The sequence below is a fragment of the Equus quagga genome, chromosome 2, assembly GCF_021613505.1.
Source record: "Equus quagga isolate Etosha38 chromosome 2, UCLA_HA_Equagga_1.0, whole genome shotgun sequence".
Taxonomy (NCBI): Eukaryota; Metazoa; Chordata; class Mammalia; order Perissodactyla; family Equidae; genus Equus; species Equus quagga.
The window spans coordinates 30,799,740-30,817,942 of record NC_060268.1 but is presented as its reverse complement, the minus strand read 5'-3'; the positions used below and the strand labels follow the sequence as shown (position 1 = coordinate 30,817,942).

The 18,203-nt window shown below is 37.6% G+C and overlaps 2 protein-coding genes across 2 annotated transcripts; both read right to left on the bottom strand.

The window, feature by feature from the left end:
* Positions 1–1,104: 1,104 nt before the first annotated feature.
* Positions 1,105–2,043, bottom strand: LOC124235932 (olfactory receptor 4F3/4F16/4F29). Its single transcript, XM_046654479.1, has one exon. The coding sequence runs from the start codon at positions 2,041–2,043 to the stop codon at positions 1,105–1,107; it is 939 nt and encodes a 312-aa protein (XP_046510435.1).
* A 14,426-nt stretch (positions 2,044–16,469) lies between these two features.
* Positions 16,470–17,444, bottom strand: LOC124235116 (olfactory receptor 11G2-like). Its single transcript, XM_046652734.1, has one exon. It carries the CDS (start codon positions 17,442–17,444, stop codon positions 16,470–16,472), a length of 975 nt encoding a protein of 324 aa, XP_046508690.1.
* Positions 17,445–18,203: the final 759 nt, after the last annotated feature.

Here is an 18,203-nt window from a genome sequence, read left to right as displayed (position 1 = left end):
TGTTATCAACTTCACAATTTACATCTTTTCATTTTATTATTGTAGTTAGCTATTTTTATTACTTTTGCCTTTTAAGGTTGAAAGTGATTTGTACACTACTATTAAAGTATTAGTATATTTTGTATTTCACTATATTTACCTTTACCAGTGAGTTGTATACATTAATATTTTTCGTCATGCTAATTAGAGAAAACTCAAGGCCCAGATGACTTTCTTGGTGAATTCTATCAAACATTTAAGAAAGAAATCGTATCAATTCTTAAAAAACTCCATAAATTTAAAATTAAGAAATACATTATAAAAGGCCAGCATTACCCTGATACTAAACTTGAAAAAACCATTTTACAAAATCCAACATCCATTCCTGATTTTGAAAACTTTCAGCAAACTTAATAGAAACAAACTTCCTCATCTTAATAAAAGGCATCTATGAAAAACTATGAAAATATATAGTTAGTATCACACTTAAAAATGAAAGACCGAATACTTTTCTCATAAGATAGGAACAAGTCAAGGACATCCACTCTAACCACTTCTCCTTAGCATTGTACCATTTGATCTAGTAAGTGCAATAATAAGGCAACAAAAATCAATAAAATGGTCCATAGTAGAATAAAAGAAGTAAAATATCTTTATTAGCTGACAGCATGAATATCTATGAAGAAAATCCTACTTAATCTATAAAAAATTAGTAGAAGTAATAGGTTTTGCAAGTTTGTAAAATACAGCGTCAATAAACAAAATAATCTTTTATATTTCTGTATATTAGCAATAGCAATTGTAAATTGAAATGAAAAACACCATTTAAAATGGCATCAAAAATTGAAATACTTAGGGATAAATCTCAAAGAGATATGCAAGACCTGTTCGCTGAAAGCTATATCACATTGCTGAAAGAAATTGAATGGGACTTGCATAGATAGGTATACTGTATTCATGGTTCACTCTTCACAAGACATAAATACATTCGTACGTTAAAAATTACGTTTCAGATATGATGATATTCAAATCAATATTTAATGCCTCAAAGTTCCTGAGTTTAAAATATCAAAGATAGAAACAAAAGGCTACACCATGGTTAGTGAGAAGTCTTTATCATATAATTTATGAGATCTTTCTGTAAGTCACTAACTGTTTGCATACTCTCTTCATTGCTGCCTTCATCTCTTTATTCCTGAATGTATAGATGACTGGATTCAGAAAAGGCGTGAGAACAGCATCAAGAATAGCAAGAAACTTGTCCATCTGTGAATTGGGGTGTGGCCATGTATAGACAAACATGGTTGGACCAAAGAACAAAAGGACCACGGTGATGTGAGCTGATAAAGTGGAGAGGGCCTTGGATGAACCACCTGAGGAATGCTTCCAAACAGTAAACAGGATGAAGATGTAGGAGATGAGAAGTATAAAGAAAGAACCAACACAGATAAACCCACTGTTGACAGTGACCATGAATTGCAATCTGTAGGTATCTGTACAGGCCAGTCTGAGGACATGAGGAAGGTCACAGTAAAAGCTGTCTAACACATTAGGACCACAGAAGGGTAGATTAACAATAAATGCTAGTTGGAACAGTGAGTGGCTGATACCAAGGGCCCAGGCAGCAGCCAGGAACAAAATGCACATTTGTGGGCTCATGATAGTCTGATAGTGGAGAGGCTTACATATGGCAACATATCTGTCAAAGGCCATGGCTATGAGTAGCACCATCTCCACACCACCAACGACATGGATGAAGAAGATCTGAGCAATGCAGCCTCCAAATGAAATGACTTTGCGCTTTCTGAAAAGGTCATAAATCATCTTGGGTGAGGTGACAGAGCAGGCTCCCAAGTCAATGAAGGAGAGACTGGCCAATAGGAAATACATGGGGGAATGTAAATGAGGATCAGTGGTCACAGAAAACACAATGAGGATGTTTCCAGTCAGGCTTGCCACATAGAGCACAGAGGAGAAAACCAGGAGGAGAAGCTGCATTTCCCATGAATGTGTGAGTCCCAGAAACACAAACTCAGACACAATAGAGTGATTCCCTCCATCCATTGATCCAACCAACTGGGCTGATGCTGAAATTATGAGAACTAAGAAAATGAGGAGGTAATTGTGATTATGGAGATGATAATACATCATAGAATTACTGATGTTTCATCATTCTCCTTAGGAATGACAAGCATATAGTTGTCCAGTTCCTCAAATATGAAAAAGCAAAAACCAAAAATCAACATAATGTTATCACAATGTGTGAGCTGCAACATATTTTACCAATTACCAACACTCTCGCTGCAATGTTCTGTTCTCAAATTAACAGATTAAGCAAGAACAAGATGGCTGAGCAAGCATTAGACTGTAAATCTAAAAAAGGTCTAGAATGAACTGAATATGATAATTAGTTTAAACTAAAACAAATGATTTCGACTCATTAGAGATGCATGAGGGTTCATGATGTTCATCAGCTGTTTAAATTACTTCTGATATTGGCTATTCCTCATTTCCAACATATTCCATTTCACCTTCGGTATATTCTCATAATCCACTTCTCCCCCAGTTTGCTTTCACAATTCGCTGACAGAAAGTAGGGATGAGAGGAAAACGATTAACAAATGGATTGTCACCTGGAGTGAGAGGTGCCTGAGACATGAGTTGTGACTGATTTAGGATAGGCCGAAGATTGAGACTATGAATAAAGAGATCAGGATATGTCAAATTAGAGAGCCTGCAAGTATAGTAGAACAGGGGAAGCATGTGGACTCTAATAAGGAATAGAACAACCACTACTTTCCACCATGCTTTATCATGTTCACTGCTATTCTAGGTGCCTCTTCTTCTCACCATATTTTTCATAATTACGAAGCCCTAAAATGGCTTCAAGACACAGTGAGACATTCATAAGGAGCCTATGCCACCTAGTTATTCAAAGCTTTCTTCAGGCCTAACAAATGTGTATTTGGGAGATTTCATCAGAGTTTCTGCCAAGACACATGCCTAAAGTCACCACCAAGAATATAAAATATCTCTTCGAACAAATTTTCTCTGTCCATACACAGGAACGTATTGAGGGGCAGCACTTGGAATAGTTGGGATATTAAGCTTTAATTCAACAGTGCCTCAGCCTCCCTTTGGTGTCACCTTTTATGTCTATTGGCATCCCCCAACCCTTTGAAGTACTCAGTACTGGCTGCAGGGTAACCTCTTCTGCTATTTGATGTTAGCCTGCTTACTGTGACTGAAATCCATTCAGATGTTTTACCTTCAGGGTAATTTGCATTTTATACTCTCGATTTATTATGATAAAATAAGAGAAATGTTAAACATTAAGAAGTCACATTTTAGGAGGGCAGATGAGCTTTCTTCTTGATCTTAAACCATAAATGATGTGACACTGTAGATTTAGTCCTTCAATATGGATTGTATTTATATGTGAAGTGGAGGGTGAGCAGAGAACAGTGTTATGTTTCTCTGTGTCCACATACCCACCTCAATCATTCCCTGTAATAGAGAGATGTTTCTGAAAACACTTAACAGAAGTTAATCACTTTAGGAGTTGACAAAATACAGTAGAACAGGTATACTGACACCATTCATTTTTGCAGCTGTGATCCAGACCTTCTCACACAGAGGACCATCTGTCTGATGCCTTCATTCATCCCAGACTGCAAAATTCCCAGAGGCTGTCACTGTGTCCTGACTCCAATTCTGGGTCACCATCGCTGGCATGAATCACCTTCTGTTCTCACCTACAAATAGTGAATATACTGTCACTTCCTGAGCCACTAGTCCATAGTCTTAGGGTGCACATTTTCTATTATCAGAAACCTGGGGCCTGGAGTAGGGGGCAGAAAACAACCGCTTATGCTGCTCATCAGGGCAGGAGAGTCAACACAGGAGAGGACTGATGGGATGAACATACATGGGAGGCAATGGAGGCACTGGTGAGGGGGCCAGGAAACCCACTAATTGTTGAAAAACATCCAAGTTCTTAGTGAAGAAAAGCTCATGTCCCAAGTGTTATGAGATGAGAATTCTCATGGAATTATATAAAGACCATTTACTCCAGCTGGTCATCATTCAGATGAAAAACATGAGCTCCAGCAAAGTAAACCGAGTTTCCAAGATTCACACAATTGGCAGCACGGGGGACCAGAACCTAGGTCTCTTGATTCCTATTCCAGAAAGACAAGCCCTAGAGAAAATAAGGGAGTAAAAAAACAAAAAAAGCCCCTCAAAATAGTGATTTTTCCTGGGTAAAACCAAACTAACCAGAGACATTCATACAAAGTATCCATTATTAATACTAAATTATTACATAGCAAGCTAACAATAAATAAATATTATATAAAATGTGTGCAAAATTAAAGATTACTTGACTGGTTCAAAGCAATTTATAGTTGAGAAACTGATTATTACTATTATGATTTGTATACTGATTCTTTGTATTTTGCTGGTTATGTAACTGGTCATCACAACTGTAAATAGCTTAACTTGATGTTTGTAAAAGACCCGTCCTTTTGGCCTTTCTAAACTTCATTATCCCCAAAAGTCAATTAAAATCACAATTACTTCTTGTAGCTTTGATTGGCAATTTTCCTTCATACTGATTTATTATCTTGCTAATTCCTATAAGTCAAAGGATTAAGAAAACAGTTGAAAACACATGAATTACACACATAAAAAATACAATCTAATGTGGTATGCATGTCAAGCGAAGAGTAAGATGAATACTTGGTGAGGTTTGGGGGGAAAAATTGCTGTAGATGACATTCAAGGGCAGAAGAAACCTAGCATCAGCAAAAGCATGTGGGGAAGGCTATGCCAGGGCCAAAGATATTGATCTGTCCCTTCTGGAATTAGTGAAAATTGAAAGGAAAAGAGAAGGAAAAGATATGTAATGTATGGGAAATACCTTGAATTATATAGTATGAAGGTACTCATTAATATTAACTATCATTATTCGTGTGTATATAGCCCATACCATATACCCAGGCACCTATGGAAAGTTAGTAGGTAGTTCCTGGTTGGGATGTTAGATTAGTAACTCCTGAATAGAGTAAGGTCATGCCTTCAGTTCAATAATCTTTATTATTCTTGATTCTCTCCTCTCTTGGTCATCTTTTCCAATAATTACAATATGCATAAGGGAAAATTTTTCATTTAAAAATTTATAATAGCTGTGAGTAGTAGTCTCCCAGTGAGTAGGCATCTAAGGCTTTACACCATACTACTTGGTGGAGATTAGATAGCATTTAATCTCTAAACCTACAGCCAACACTCAATTTATTTTGCTAAAGTCTAATGAATAATCTGAAATACAGAAAAAAATAAAGCAGAGAGATGGGAGAAAAGATGAAGTTTTAAAATATGGTAAAGGTGGGGAAAGGGGACATAAAGATATGCACAATGATAAAAGAAAGAAAAAAGAAGGCGTCAAAGAATAGAGAAGGAGCTGAACACAGTTCAGGTAGTATGAAATATGGTAGCCACTTGTTTCTGAGAATCCGAGTTAAAGATTTGAACATCAATCTCTCACCTTTAATTCATTGATTCAGGGCTGCTCCTGACTTTGACATTGGGTTGCACTTAAGGAAGGAGAGAAAAGGCAGATGCTTCTATTACCTGCCCTGTCAAACTCAAGAGTTTCTGTGAAAATCACACATGATAATGAATGGAAATATCGCCTTTTATGCAACATGATGATATACATGTGTAATTCTGTGTAAAGATTTTAACTGTTATTATCATTTGAGGAGTCTACCATATACTAAGCAGGAGAAGGAGGTATGAAGAACAACAGACAACAGGCACATGAAATTCTCCCTAGTGTGTTTCCTGTGTGTTCTGGCATCCCAGGAGGGTTCTCTGTCCAGTTGGCTTCTACTGCTGAAGGTCACAGTACAGCTATTTCCAAAGCTGTGGTTCTTCTACATGGTGGAGTTATCACCTGCTATATGCTCACATTCAAAAGTCCAGAAACCATTTCAAAATTTTCATTTCTATCATCTTCAACCCTAAAAATACAAAAATTCACAGGTTGACTTTCATATATTGTAATAGAACAGTTAATAGCTTGGGCTTTGACATCAATCAGGCTTATTTTTGAGTCTAGGCTCCACCACTTACTTGCTATGTGAGTATGACAAAGTTACTTAACCTCTCTGACCTTCAGTTTTCTCATAAATAACATGGAGATAATACCTTCCTTTCAGGCTATTATGAGAAGTAAATGACATAATATATATAAACATACCTAACCCTGTACCTAGGATATAGTATGGCACAATAAATGGTATCTGTTATATATTGGAGACTACACGAGTGACTTTCAAGTGTAAATATAATTCCTCAAATTTCTGGATTTGCCATTAGTCTAAAGTATTGAAATTAGACTTGATTTTAGGTATAGCTTTCATGTCTATACTTGCATCCAATCACTTACGTACATTTCTCAAATAACAATTTTCCTTCTAAGTGAAGGTACTAATCAAAGACTACCCGAGGGAGGCAGGAAGAAGCTTTGTGCTCTGATCAGGCTGTGCCCCTTCCACCAGTGCTATCCCCACAATCCGAAGCTATAAATTTCAATTCCCCACATAAGAAAATTAAGTTTTTCTGATCACTTCATATTACACTGGATATTTGCCTTGTCATTAGGGATAAGACAGAGGAGAGAAGGGAGAAAGGGCCAACATAGGTGCTTCAAGGGATTTCTGAAGCCTGTGCCCATCCAGGCGCCAATTTGTGTTGCTCTGCCAAAGCAAGGAAGCCAAAACACACAATACTAGCTGCTGAGCAAAGCAGACCTTTCTCCTAAACTGCCTTTTTCATGAGTCATATAGAATTTCTTCAGTTTTTACCTCCACTTTAATTGTACCAGTGGAGAAAGCAGATGCAGTTTAGTCATATTATAAAGTGAGATGGTTATTCAAGACCAAAGTCTTAGTTATGTCCTATTTCCATTCTTAACTTCTCATTTATTTATTTTGTTAATTTAAAATGGATGTGCTTAGTATGTGCTAGATTTCAAGATAGAACAATGTTGCACAAAGTCAGTCTTTGTCCAACATGTATAGAAAGATACATCAGGCATTGTATGATGCATGTCATAGAAGTGGAATAGACTCTCTAACCTATGAAAAGAGTGGAAAGAGACAACTATAGTGATGAGAAAAGGCAGCATAGCAGAGGTAGCATTTGTGTATAGCTTTAAGAGATGATAAATATTACAATACATAAACATAGGATCTAAAGAAGTCATTTTAAGTAGATGATAAAATCTGAAAGATAGGTAATTTTGGCATTCACTGGGTAATGGCAAAGCATGCGGATTGTCTACAGCATAAATATTGTTTTGGAGAACAGAAGAAAATAAAATGAGAAAGATGGTAGAGATTAGTTCTTATTTAACATTGGGAACTGATTTAGATATTTAAGAATTATTAAATAAATATAGGGAGTCAATGAAGGAGTGGGTGCAAGGAACTGATGATGAGGCCAGTAACTAGGGAAGATGCTCCACCTGTAAGTGTGATGGGTCAATCAGTGGAAAGAAACAATGGAGATAGGGAGTCCTCAAGATAATGATGAAATAAAGCAGATCTGGGGGGCTACAGAGCTGGACTAGGACTACACAGTTTTAGCTGTAGATGCAGAAAGCAGAAATACTGAGTAGTAAAAACCCAAAGGAATTGGTGACTGATTAAAGTTGGAGTGAACATGAAGAGAGTGAAGTCAAAGATGACACCACAATTTGAGCAAGAATGTTTCAGACAATGGTGGATCAATTTTTAAAAATAAGAAAGTTGGACATGGACTTTGTGAGGGTAGAGAAAACAGATGCTCACTTTTCTATTAGGCAATTGGACTTCAGATACTAATGAGATGTCCAGGTGGAAAAGTGAGACAGAATATATGGAAAGAAGTATAGATTCAAGGTGTAATTGCATAGTAATCCATAAAAGAGTAATAAGTAAATGTACAATAAGATCCCTGCGGGAGAGAGTATAGAGAAAAAATGAAAAATAAAATAAAATAATACAGACTGTTATACTGATATTGTGAAGGGAGGCAAAGGAGCCAACAAATTAAGCAGAAAAATCACAGAGGTTGGAGGACAACCAGCGTTGGGCCAGAGAAGACAACAGAGAAGAGCATATCAAGAATGAAGGAGGAAAACAGAGAAGAACGGGAGGAATAGAGAAATTTTGTGACAACTAAGAAAGTGGGATGATAGAGTGAAGAAGAAGAAACAGAAGAAAATTGATATCTCAATTTTCTTACATTTTCTACTTTGTAAATGGGCAGTTTTGGCCTGGTATCTCATAGACACACATTATAAATATTAATTGGGTTCATTAATCAATGAATAAAATAATAAATGATAGAGTTAACAAAGAATGAATTAGTGAAAAATCTCCAATAGGGGGTAGATGACTAAGTTTTTATAGAACCTACATGCCACTCTGTTGTGGCACACACCAGTAATGTTCAGCAGTTTGAAATCAATTGAAAAGAGTTAGGATGACAAGGACTGAGAAATGGAATGGCGGGTGAGACAGACGTTAACAAAAGGATGAAAGGTGTCTGGGGATCAGATAGACTGACCAGGTGGCCAGGCTGACCATAAATAACAGGCCAGAAAGAAAAGCATATGAGATAAAAAAAATAAAAAAAAAATAAGACTAAACAGTTGAGAAACATGAAAAGGAAGATAAGTAGCTATAAGATAAACTCTGAGTCTCCCCTGATATTCTTTTTAAAGCTTTATTCTCATTGTTTTAGTCCTAGGTGTGCACTTTCCCCTACTCATACCCTCAAGTACCCATACACAGTGACTGTCCTTCATGGGCCTGCTTTCTGCTCCGTCCTCCGTCTCTAGTCCCAGCACAACCTGCCATATAGAAGGCTGACATCACAGAGAGTTGTGGAAAGCTTAACTTTTGCATTCTTGGAACATCAAAACCTAGGCTTGTTGATTTATTCACTATAGATTTTATTTCTGTCCCTCCTACCTACCTGTTTTGCCAAGAAAACTGAGAGAACAGCATCATTAAAGATTCCAATAGATATAGTTCTCCCCAAATCAGCTGGATCCTATGCAGGATCATCGCAGACACACACAAATCGCTGTATAAAATAGTCAGGTAGCAGCTAATTACAGTCTTAAGGGGTAGTGGCGAAGTGATGCTGCAGAGATCTGGGATTGCCAGACTGAGATCATGTGGCCTGGGGAATTATCACCTATGGTTGTTTCAGTCTTCAGTCTTCCTAGTTTAGCCAAGCAGGGAAGCTGTTAATAAAGAGAAATGAGAGGCATTAAGTTTTCTTATGACAAAGAGATCTTTTGCTATTTTTTTAGAGCTACATTAAATCTTTATTTTATTTCTAAAGGTGAATTCCAGAGCAACATTAAAAAATTGTTCTTTAAAATTTTTAATCATTTGATCATGTATATGCTGATTACCACAATAATATTCAACTTAAACACAGAATATATTAAAAGCATGAAGAATAATGCAAGGAAATAAAACCATACAGTATTCCATGAAAAAAAGTTGAGAGATGTATAAGGAAATGAAATTTAAATTGACTTCGAAAATAACACTTTTTTTAAAAGATTTTTTTTTCCTTTTTCTCCCCAAAGCCGCCCGTACATAGTTGTATATTCTTTGTTGTGGGTCCTTCTAGTTGTGGCATGCGGGACACCGCCTCAGCATGGTCTGATGAGCAGTACCGTGTCCCCACCCAGGATTCGAAATGATGAAACACTGCAGCGGAGCGCACGAACTTAACCACTTGGCCACAGAGCCAGGCCCAAAAATAACATTTTTATACATATTCTATTGAATTTTCATATATAAATTATATCTCAAAGCTGGAAAAATAAAAATATTCCATTTTACTCAGAAGACTATTCCATTCTACACACATAAACATTTAACACATACATAATTTAACTTACCCAAGATTTCATAGCAACTAGTGGCACAGTCAAGACTTAAATTCCCATATTATTATGACAAGTTAAGGGGAATGGGGAGGAGATGTTGCTCATCAGAATGGAAAAGAAACAAAATACACCAAAGCTTGGCTGCCAGTAAAAGATTCAGCAAAGTCAGGAAGCTATGTATTCATAAAAAGCTATAGTAATTGACAGGCAGGAAAGATCACAGCTAGAGACAAACATTTGTAATTCATCCAAAATTTGAAGTCATAAAGGAAGATTTGCTTAAAGAATAACATGTAAAAACAAAAGTTAATAGAGGAAACATACCTGGCTACAAAAGGTCAAATACATAGTTTTTGTCATCATCCTTATTTTATTACTATTACTAACATTTTTTATGTATTATCTGCCTTTACAAAGCTTTTTTTCTGTGCAAACAACTGGAAACAAGGGGGAAATGAATATCAAAGAACTAAGTAAGAGCTGTCACTTTCATATGATACAGAGTGATCAAACTGGAAAAGACTAAGAAAAAGGCATGGATTTAGGTCTGAGATATCATTGGTGCCATTAAAGCAAGCAGGTGAAATCAAATGGTAGAAAGAGAACTAAGACTATAGTGAGGTAATGAATGATGACAAAGTGGAGAAAGGAAAATTAGAAATGACAATTTCAGTAACATAAGGGAAGAGGTTTTGGGGAAAAGCTGGGAAAATAAAGCAATATGCTATGTGTAGAAAATTTGTAGAGTGGCAGAAATCTATAAACAGTTTCCAATCAACTGTGAGACTCTTGTTGAAGACGGGCATTGTGAACTTGGACAAACGCTAGCTGAAATATTTTTGTGACAGCATTCAGGAATGCTCAGGAACTTAATACTTAGAATTTTAGAGTAGTATATTTGTTTGGCATAATAAGTGGTATATAAGAAATTATATGGTACCGAAAGAGACAGAGATCCATGGGGGCTAAAGGTCACATTGAAATTTTCTGAACAAACTACATGCTGGCCAATACAACAAGTGAAGCCAAAGATGAGTTGGCACAACGAGAAAATAGAATATAGATCAGATATTTTAAAAGCAGGGGCAATAATTGTAAGCTTTTGGTAACTACTCTATCTTTCTCCCATACCTTGATTCTCAAATCTGGCTTCCCATCAAAAATCATCTGCACTTTCTTTCCTGTGTCTTTCTCTATACGATTCCCCTGACCCTTCCTTCCTATGCAATTTCTGCTAAACATTTGGTTACATCCTTCCTCTCTGGAAGCATGGGAACCTGAGAAGGAAATTCTTCTTGTGGTAGAGGAGAGTCCACCAACACCGTTGCCCCTCTTTACCATCACCATCTACCTAATCTATCAAAAGATCAAGATGGTATCACGGTGAGAGAGTCAGAGAAGTTCCACAAACTAAATGTTCTCCTGTGCATGAGCTTTGCCCACATCCTTCCACCACCCTCTCTAGGATGAGAAGCTATATAAAACTGCCATTTGGAGAGAGGCAACTAATTAGCTATAGTAGAAGGTGGTGACCAAGTAATGTTTTAGAGTTCTGGGATTTTCAGATTGAGATCATCAGGTCAAGGGAATTGCCTCATAGAATTGTGAGGGAGGGAGAAAAGAAGTGTATAATTTATTATGAAAAATAAAGATTTATTATTTTATTTCTCACTTGCTTTTTATCTTTATTTTGTGATATGACCCAGGGGAATATTTAACAGAAAAAAAAAAGAATTTTCTAATATTTAAATGGAAAAAAGTACAAAACTTTCCTGAAAAAAAGTTTTAGAACTTAGAAATCTTCAAACACTTTGTCAACTAAGCTTCTTTGTGTATTCGAAGATACAAACAACAACTAAGATTAGCAAGCATAAGTAAATAACAGACAGAATAATGGAGAAGGATGTGAATACCTGGAGTAGAAACAGATTAGGAGAAGAGAGACAGAGTGGAAACAGAGACAGAGATGGAGAGATGTGTGCACAAACCCTTTACTTCATGTAAACACATTCATGTGTTTTGATCATAAAAGGTATAATTGGGAAAGATCACAGTTAATATTTGTTTTAGTTTAAGCTCCCCAAATCAGAACCTCAGATAAAGACTCGGGTACATAGCTTATTTGAGGTTACCTAGGAAGGAAGAGTAGAGAACAGTGAGAGTGAGACTTAGAAGCACGAAGAGCTAATGTCAGTTTATTCAAGGTCTCTGATGTAGGCAATTGGGGCATCAGGGGCTTGATTCTACCAGCATGTCTAAGAAGCTAGGCATTTATCCATTGGCCACTCTGCCAGTTAGGTTGATAGTTGTCTCTGGAGTATTACTGTCCTTATATTCTTCTTGCATTTGCTCTCTAGCTGACTAGGCCCCAGAGGCTTTGGAGAAGGCTCCAAGTCAGAAAATGAAAAGATGTGTGGAACTCTTGAGGTTAACACTATCACTACGAGTCCAAGCTTGCAACTGTCCAAGCAGCTGTAACTGAATATAGAGTTGGGCTGAATAGATGTTATGCACGATACCAAATGTTTTTGCTATAGTCCTCTACTTGAACTATTTAAATCTATTTATTCTCTGTATTATATCCACTCTATTTCTGCATCTTCAAGTACTCATAGCCTGCAATCTATAAAAATGACTACATGCAGAATGGCTAATGAACAGCCATCACTGATATTCATAATCTCCCTCCTTTACCACCCATTGTAGATATCCCTCATCTTTGATGAGCAATTTAGATGCTCTAAGTTGCTTGCATGCTGGGGTCACTGAGATTTTTCTCTCTAAGGATTCTGAGTCCTTGATTGCTTTGCCCTTTTCAGGCTGTGTGTGTTGCATTTTCTTAAACATGAAAGCACCAAAAGAAGCCCCCGTGAATGTTCTCAATTCCAAATATACTCCACCCATCTCTGACATGTAGGAGCAGCCATGGATAATTGTCATAGATTACACTGACCAGTATAATGAATCCCTTCTTTCTTGGCCCACCAACAAGAGAGTTACAAACAGCAGCAGTCATAGCTTCAGGTTTAATAGAATCTTTACTTGGCCCCTCATAGAAGCTTCCCCTACTCCCATTCTGGTAACCATAATTTATCTGACAGAACTTAAATTTGCAGAGGCAGCAAGAACAAATTCTGCAAGTGAATCACTGAAAATTATGAGTTGAACTTACTTTCTCTTCTTGGTTCTCAGACTGATGTAATTTTAGCTGCTGGGAGTGAAGCCTCTTTTATTGGCCACTGATTAAATGTGTGTAAAATTTTTTGGAGAACAGAGTCCCAAACTTGCAGTGTAGCCTCAAACCAATATCTTTACTTACTCCAGTGGCTCTCAAATGGGGGTGGTTCCCCCCACCCACCAGGGGATATTTGACACTGTCTGGAGACGTTGTTGGTTGTCACACTTGTCATGCCAGTAGCAGTAGGGTCTGCTACTGATATCTGCCAGGTGGAGGCCAAGAATGCTGCTAAACATTCTACACTGCATAGAATAGCTCCCCATGATAAAGAATTATTCAGCCCATAATGTCAATAATACCTAGGTTGAGGAACCATGGTTAGCCTTTAATGTTACATTCCTATATTCTGTCAAGTAGCCAGGAACCACATCTCTCATCTGTCTGTTGTCATACTGTGGCAGCTGCGTGTTGCTGTGATGCTGAAAGCTATGCCACTGGTATTTCAAAGACCTTCAGGGTCATCCATGGTGGAAAGTTTTCAGCAGAGCTTCTAGACTAAGACAGCCTGGGAAGAAGGACCTCAACACCCACTTTCAAATAAAATTGGCCATGAAAACCCTATGAATAGCAGTGGGGAATTGTCTTATAGAGCAGAGTAACACCAAAAGGTGAGGGGATGAAGCAAAAGACCTGGCAGAGTTCTGCTCTGCTGTGCACAGGGTCACAAGGTGTTGGAATCACTCGACTGTACTAACAACTTCTATCAAGTAAACTGCTTCCATGTATATGGTAGGACCAATGAATCCTGTGCTCACATGACTCTTGTTTCACTTCCTTGGGGTGGTAATTTTGTGCAGGGATTCCATGTTAGTAAATCAGGTATCCTGTAAGCATGAAGATAGTGGTGCAGACAGAGGCTATGCAAGAAAGGAAGACAAACCTACATTCAGGAAAAAATAAATCACAGAAAGAGCAAATCTTTGCACCTTCCAGAATGAAAGGAATTTGAGGTGATCAATTTCCTACTTGTTTCTGAGTGGTTTTCTCAAAGGGAGAAGTCATATTGAGGGCTTAGCATTGGCCTCTCATTGAGGCTGCACCGCCAGTGGCTCAGTGGCTTCACCAACCCTGGTAAGAGAGTGCCCTATTTTCTGTCTCATGCATAACCTCCATCCCTACCACTCTTTTCATGAGCACTTTGTGTAAGCACTGAGGTGAAGGGGAGAGCTGCCTGACATGTCCTGGATGACTCATTCTTTCTACCTGGCTGTTGGATGTCTCTGCTGTCGAGGGTCCTCTCCAGTGCACGTTGATTTGAGACATAAAGATCTGTATACTTTTGTGCTCACTCTCATAGGTCCATCCATATGCTGCCTCTTCAAACTTCCTTTTATTGTTTTGGTGAGGAAGATTGTCCCTGAGCTAACCTCTGTGCCAGTCTTCCTTTATTTTGTATGTGGGATGCAGTGACAGCATGGCTTGATGAGCGGTGTGTAGGTCTGCACCCAGGTTCTGAACCCGTGAACCCTAGGCTGCTGAAGCAGAGTGTGCAAACTTAATCACTACACCATTGGGCCAGCACCTCTTCAAACTTCTTTGACTCTGATTTTCTTATCTGGCTCCTTTTGGGCCCCTGACCAATTAGTGAAAACTTTTTGCAACAGTCATTAGTCTGTGAATGTCCTTATCTTGTTGATCAGGCTATTTCTCCCACCATATGAAAGTAGATAACTAAGTAGGTTTCGCCCAGCTCTTTGCTTTGTGAAGATTTTCTCCCCCACTACACTCTGTGGCCACTCTGGAGAGGAGTTGTAGTGCAGCAGTAGTACATTTCTTCCTTGCACTAGTATATATTTAGACAATCTGTGAAACAAGCCTAAGGTTCCTTTCCTCCTTTGTCAGTTGATTTATGAAACCTCACTTCCCACCATGAAGTCACAGGTATGAACTGTGGAAGATAGGTTGGTGCAATAATTCTACCTGAAATGCTTCTTAACATTCCAAATAACTTACAAGTCTATCAAGTGGCAACAAACTTAATATGTGGTAGAATTTAAGATGAGTGAGAAAAATTTGGCTAATAATTAACCTAAAGCTAATTACAAATATAGGCACTGTAAACCTGCAGAAACAATCAACAAAATATTTTATTAGGAATCATTAATTCTTATCCCTTTTTCTTATATAACTAAGAAAGATGAATAGTTGTACAGATGAAAATCAGTGTTAACATTATCAGCCCTTTGAACTTCATATTGAAGTTAGTTTGGATGAAGTTCTAAATTTTTTATATTTTCTTCCTATATAAAATAGTTGTCAGGCAATTGGTTAGCCATTTATTTGCTTCTTATGTGAAGTAGAATAAAGACAACCACTTCTTTTCCAGAACTCAGAAATTCTGCATTCTAAGCTCAGAAAATATTCTCAACCCAGGTTCTTTAGGAGATGAAGTCCAATTGCTGCTGCACATTACTTTGTGGAGTAAATCTTTTCTTGAAGGCTACAAATTAAAATTCGGTAAAATATATTTTATATCATAATTTCTTTTAATTATGTTTAGGGGATTCATGTTTGAAAAAATGGCAACAGAACAAAATAAAATTCATAATTAAAGGAACAATGTTAAATATTTTATAGAAATAGTTTTAAGAATGCTTATGGAAGTATTAAAATAAGTCACACAGTACTAACACTAAATCATATATGGCATCAGAACCTGTTGTGTAAGTTGGATTTACCCTACAGTGAGTTATGCTCTGAGTAATCTCCTGGTCTTTATGTTTAGCTCTTAACTTAGTATATTGCAGGTAACTAATACTCTTTAAATTCTTAATCTTTGTCCTGTGCACTCTTAAAAATCACTAATATCCAGCTAAGGCTGCTAGTCTGTTTCCTTAAAACAAAAACACATGCTAAACTCTGGCAAGGTGGACTTCCTTCAAATTTGAATCTTCTTTATCAGCCAGTATGTCCCAGTGGAGAATTATTAGCTTATAGTGTTAATCCTCAAAGCAATCTATGATCACTATTACATCTGTATTAGTTGCTTCGATTCAGTAATACAAAGCCGACTTCTGTCTTCTTGTTAGAAACTGAGTTACATATAGAGGGACTGGTTGGCCCAGGTACATAAAATTTTACTCACTTGATATTAACTTCAAAACAAAATTGAATTCATTTGTTACAACATATTCTTCTTAAATAAGACTAGTGCATCTTCTGGTGAGTGGTGTTTAAGATGATAATGGGTCCTCTTTATAGCAGTTTCTTAATAAAACAATGGATTTGTAGATAAATATATCACTCATGTCTTATTAGGGTAAGTTGCATTTGAGAGACGGGCTTTGGCTCTCATTTATATTTATGAACACCTTGTTCAGTCCCAAACATTTTCCTCAGAGCAGCCTTCATCTCCTTGTTCCTGAGGCTGTATATTATAGGATTGCACAGAGGTGTTATCACAGAATAAAACAAGGTAATGAATTTTTGCATTTTCACTGGGTGTCCTGATCCAGGACTAACATACATCACCATAACAGAGCCAAAAAACAGGATCACCACAGACAGATGAGAAGCACAAGTGGAGAAAGCTTTCTGTTTGCTAGCCTCTGAGGGCATCCGTAGTACAGCCAGGATCACCAGAGCGTAGGAGCAAAGGATAAAAAGAAAGGTGCCAATCATGAAAACATCATTGAAAGTAGAGTAGGTGATCTGAGTGATGGTGTCTTCAGAACAGGACAGCATCATCATCAATGGGACAGGGTCACACACAAAATGGTTGATGATATTTGGGCCACAATAGGGCAACTGTGAAATGAGAACAACTGGGGTTAGGAAGAGGATGAACCCACATGACCACCCAAAGATGACAAGACCAGTGTACAGTTGTTTAGTCATGGTGTGTGGGTAATGCAGAGGATGGCAGATAGCAAGGTACCTGTCAAAGGCCATGATGCAAAGGAAGAAGCACTCATCATACCCAAAAGAGAAGAAGAAGTAGAACTGTGTAAAACAACACACAAAGGAGATGGACTTGCTGGAGGACAGGAAGTTGACCAATGTGTTAGGGATGGTCGTGGTGACATAACATATTTCGAGGAGAGAGAAATTCCCCAAGAAGATGTACATGGGAGTGTGAAGGCGCCAGTCCCACCACACAGCACAGACAATGATTGCGTTCCCCATTATGGATAGGGTATAGGCTACGGAGAAGAGCCCGAAGCAGAGCAGCTGCATTTCTGGGCTCGAGGGAAAGCCCATGAGGATAAAGTGGCTGACGGAGCTGGTGGTTTCTCTGCCAGATGTATTCATTAGTCTGGAAGACATGGAGATGACATTGGTTACTGCACTTTAATGGAGTATGCTGGTTCTTCATGAAAACACCAAATTTTTAAAGGTTTTATTTTATAAAGTAGTAAACAGACTTTGCTTAAGCAACAAACTGTGACTTTCGAGACTCAGCCCCTGAACATATATTATTTTAAAAAGTCAGAATAATAGAAAAGAAGGAAAAAATGAATCAGAGACAAATTTTTACCTTTCGAAGGACACTAGACTAGATATTAGGAATGCTAACTTTTGTGATTCTACGTTACCTAGTCTACTCTTTCATCTACTTACCTGCACTACTGATACTACATTTCTGTGCACGCAAACTTCTTTCAACAGTACTATGAATACTTGATTCTTTATGATTTATAACAGATATAATAATAAAAAACTAAATCAAGATATTTTTTAAAAGTTTGTCTGAATGTAGTGCCATTACAGGACACAAATTAATGTCCATTTTCACTTTCAGTCCTCCAGCTTACTCATGGTGTTTTAAAGTGACAATAAAAAATTCCTCTATCATTCCAGGGTATATGGCCTTTTATGCTACTTCATGTATCTATACATGCTTCCTTTCATTTTTGGGCAAATGGATGCCCTATACACCATGAGAAAGAGACCTATACCTTGGCCTCTAAATTGCTCTGGCTAAATACTTTTCTATACTCCCATGTGCATATATGAACTAGATATGCTCATTATGGGAACTGATCTAAGGGACAGCAGCTGGTCTGAGTGACTGTGGCCAAGTTC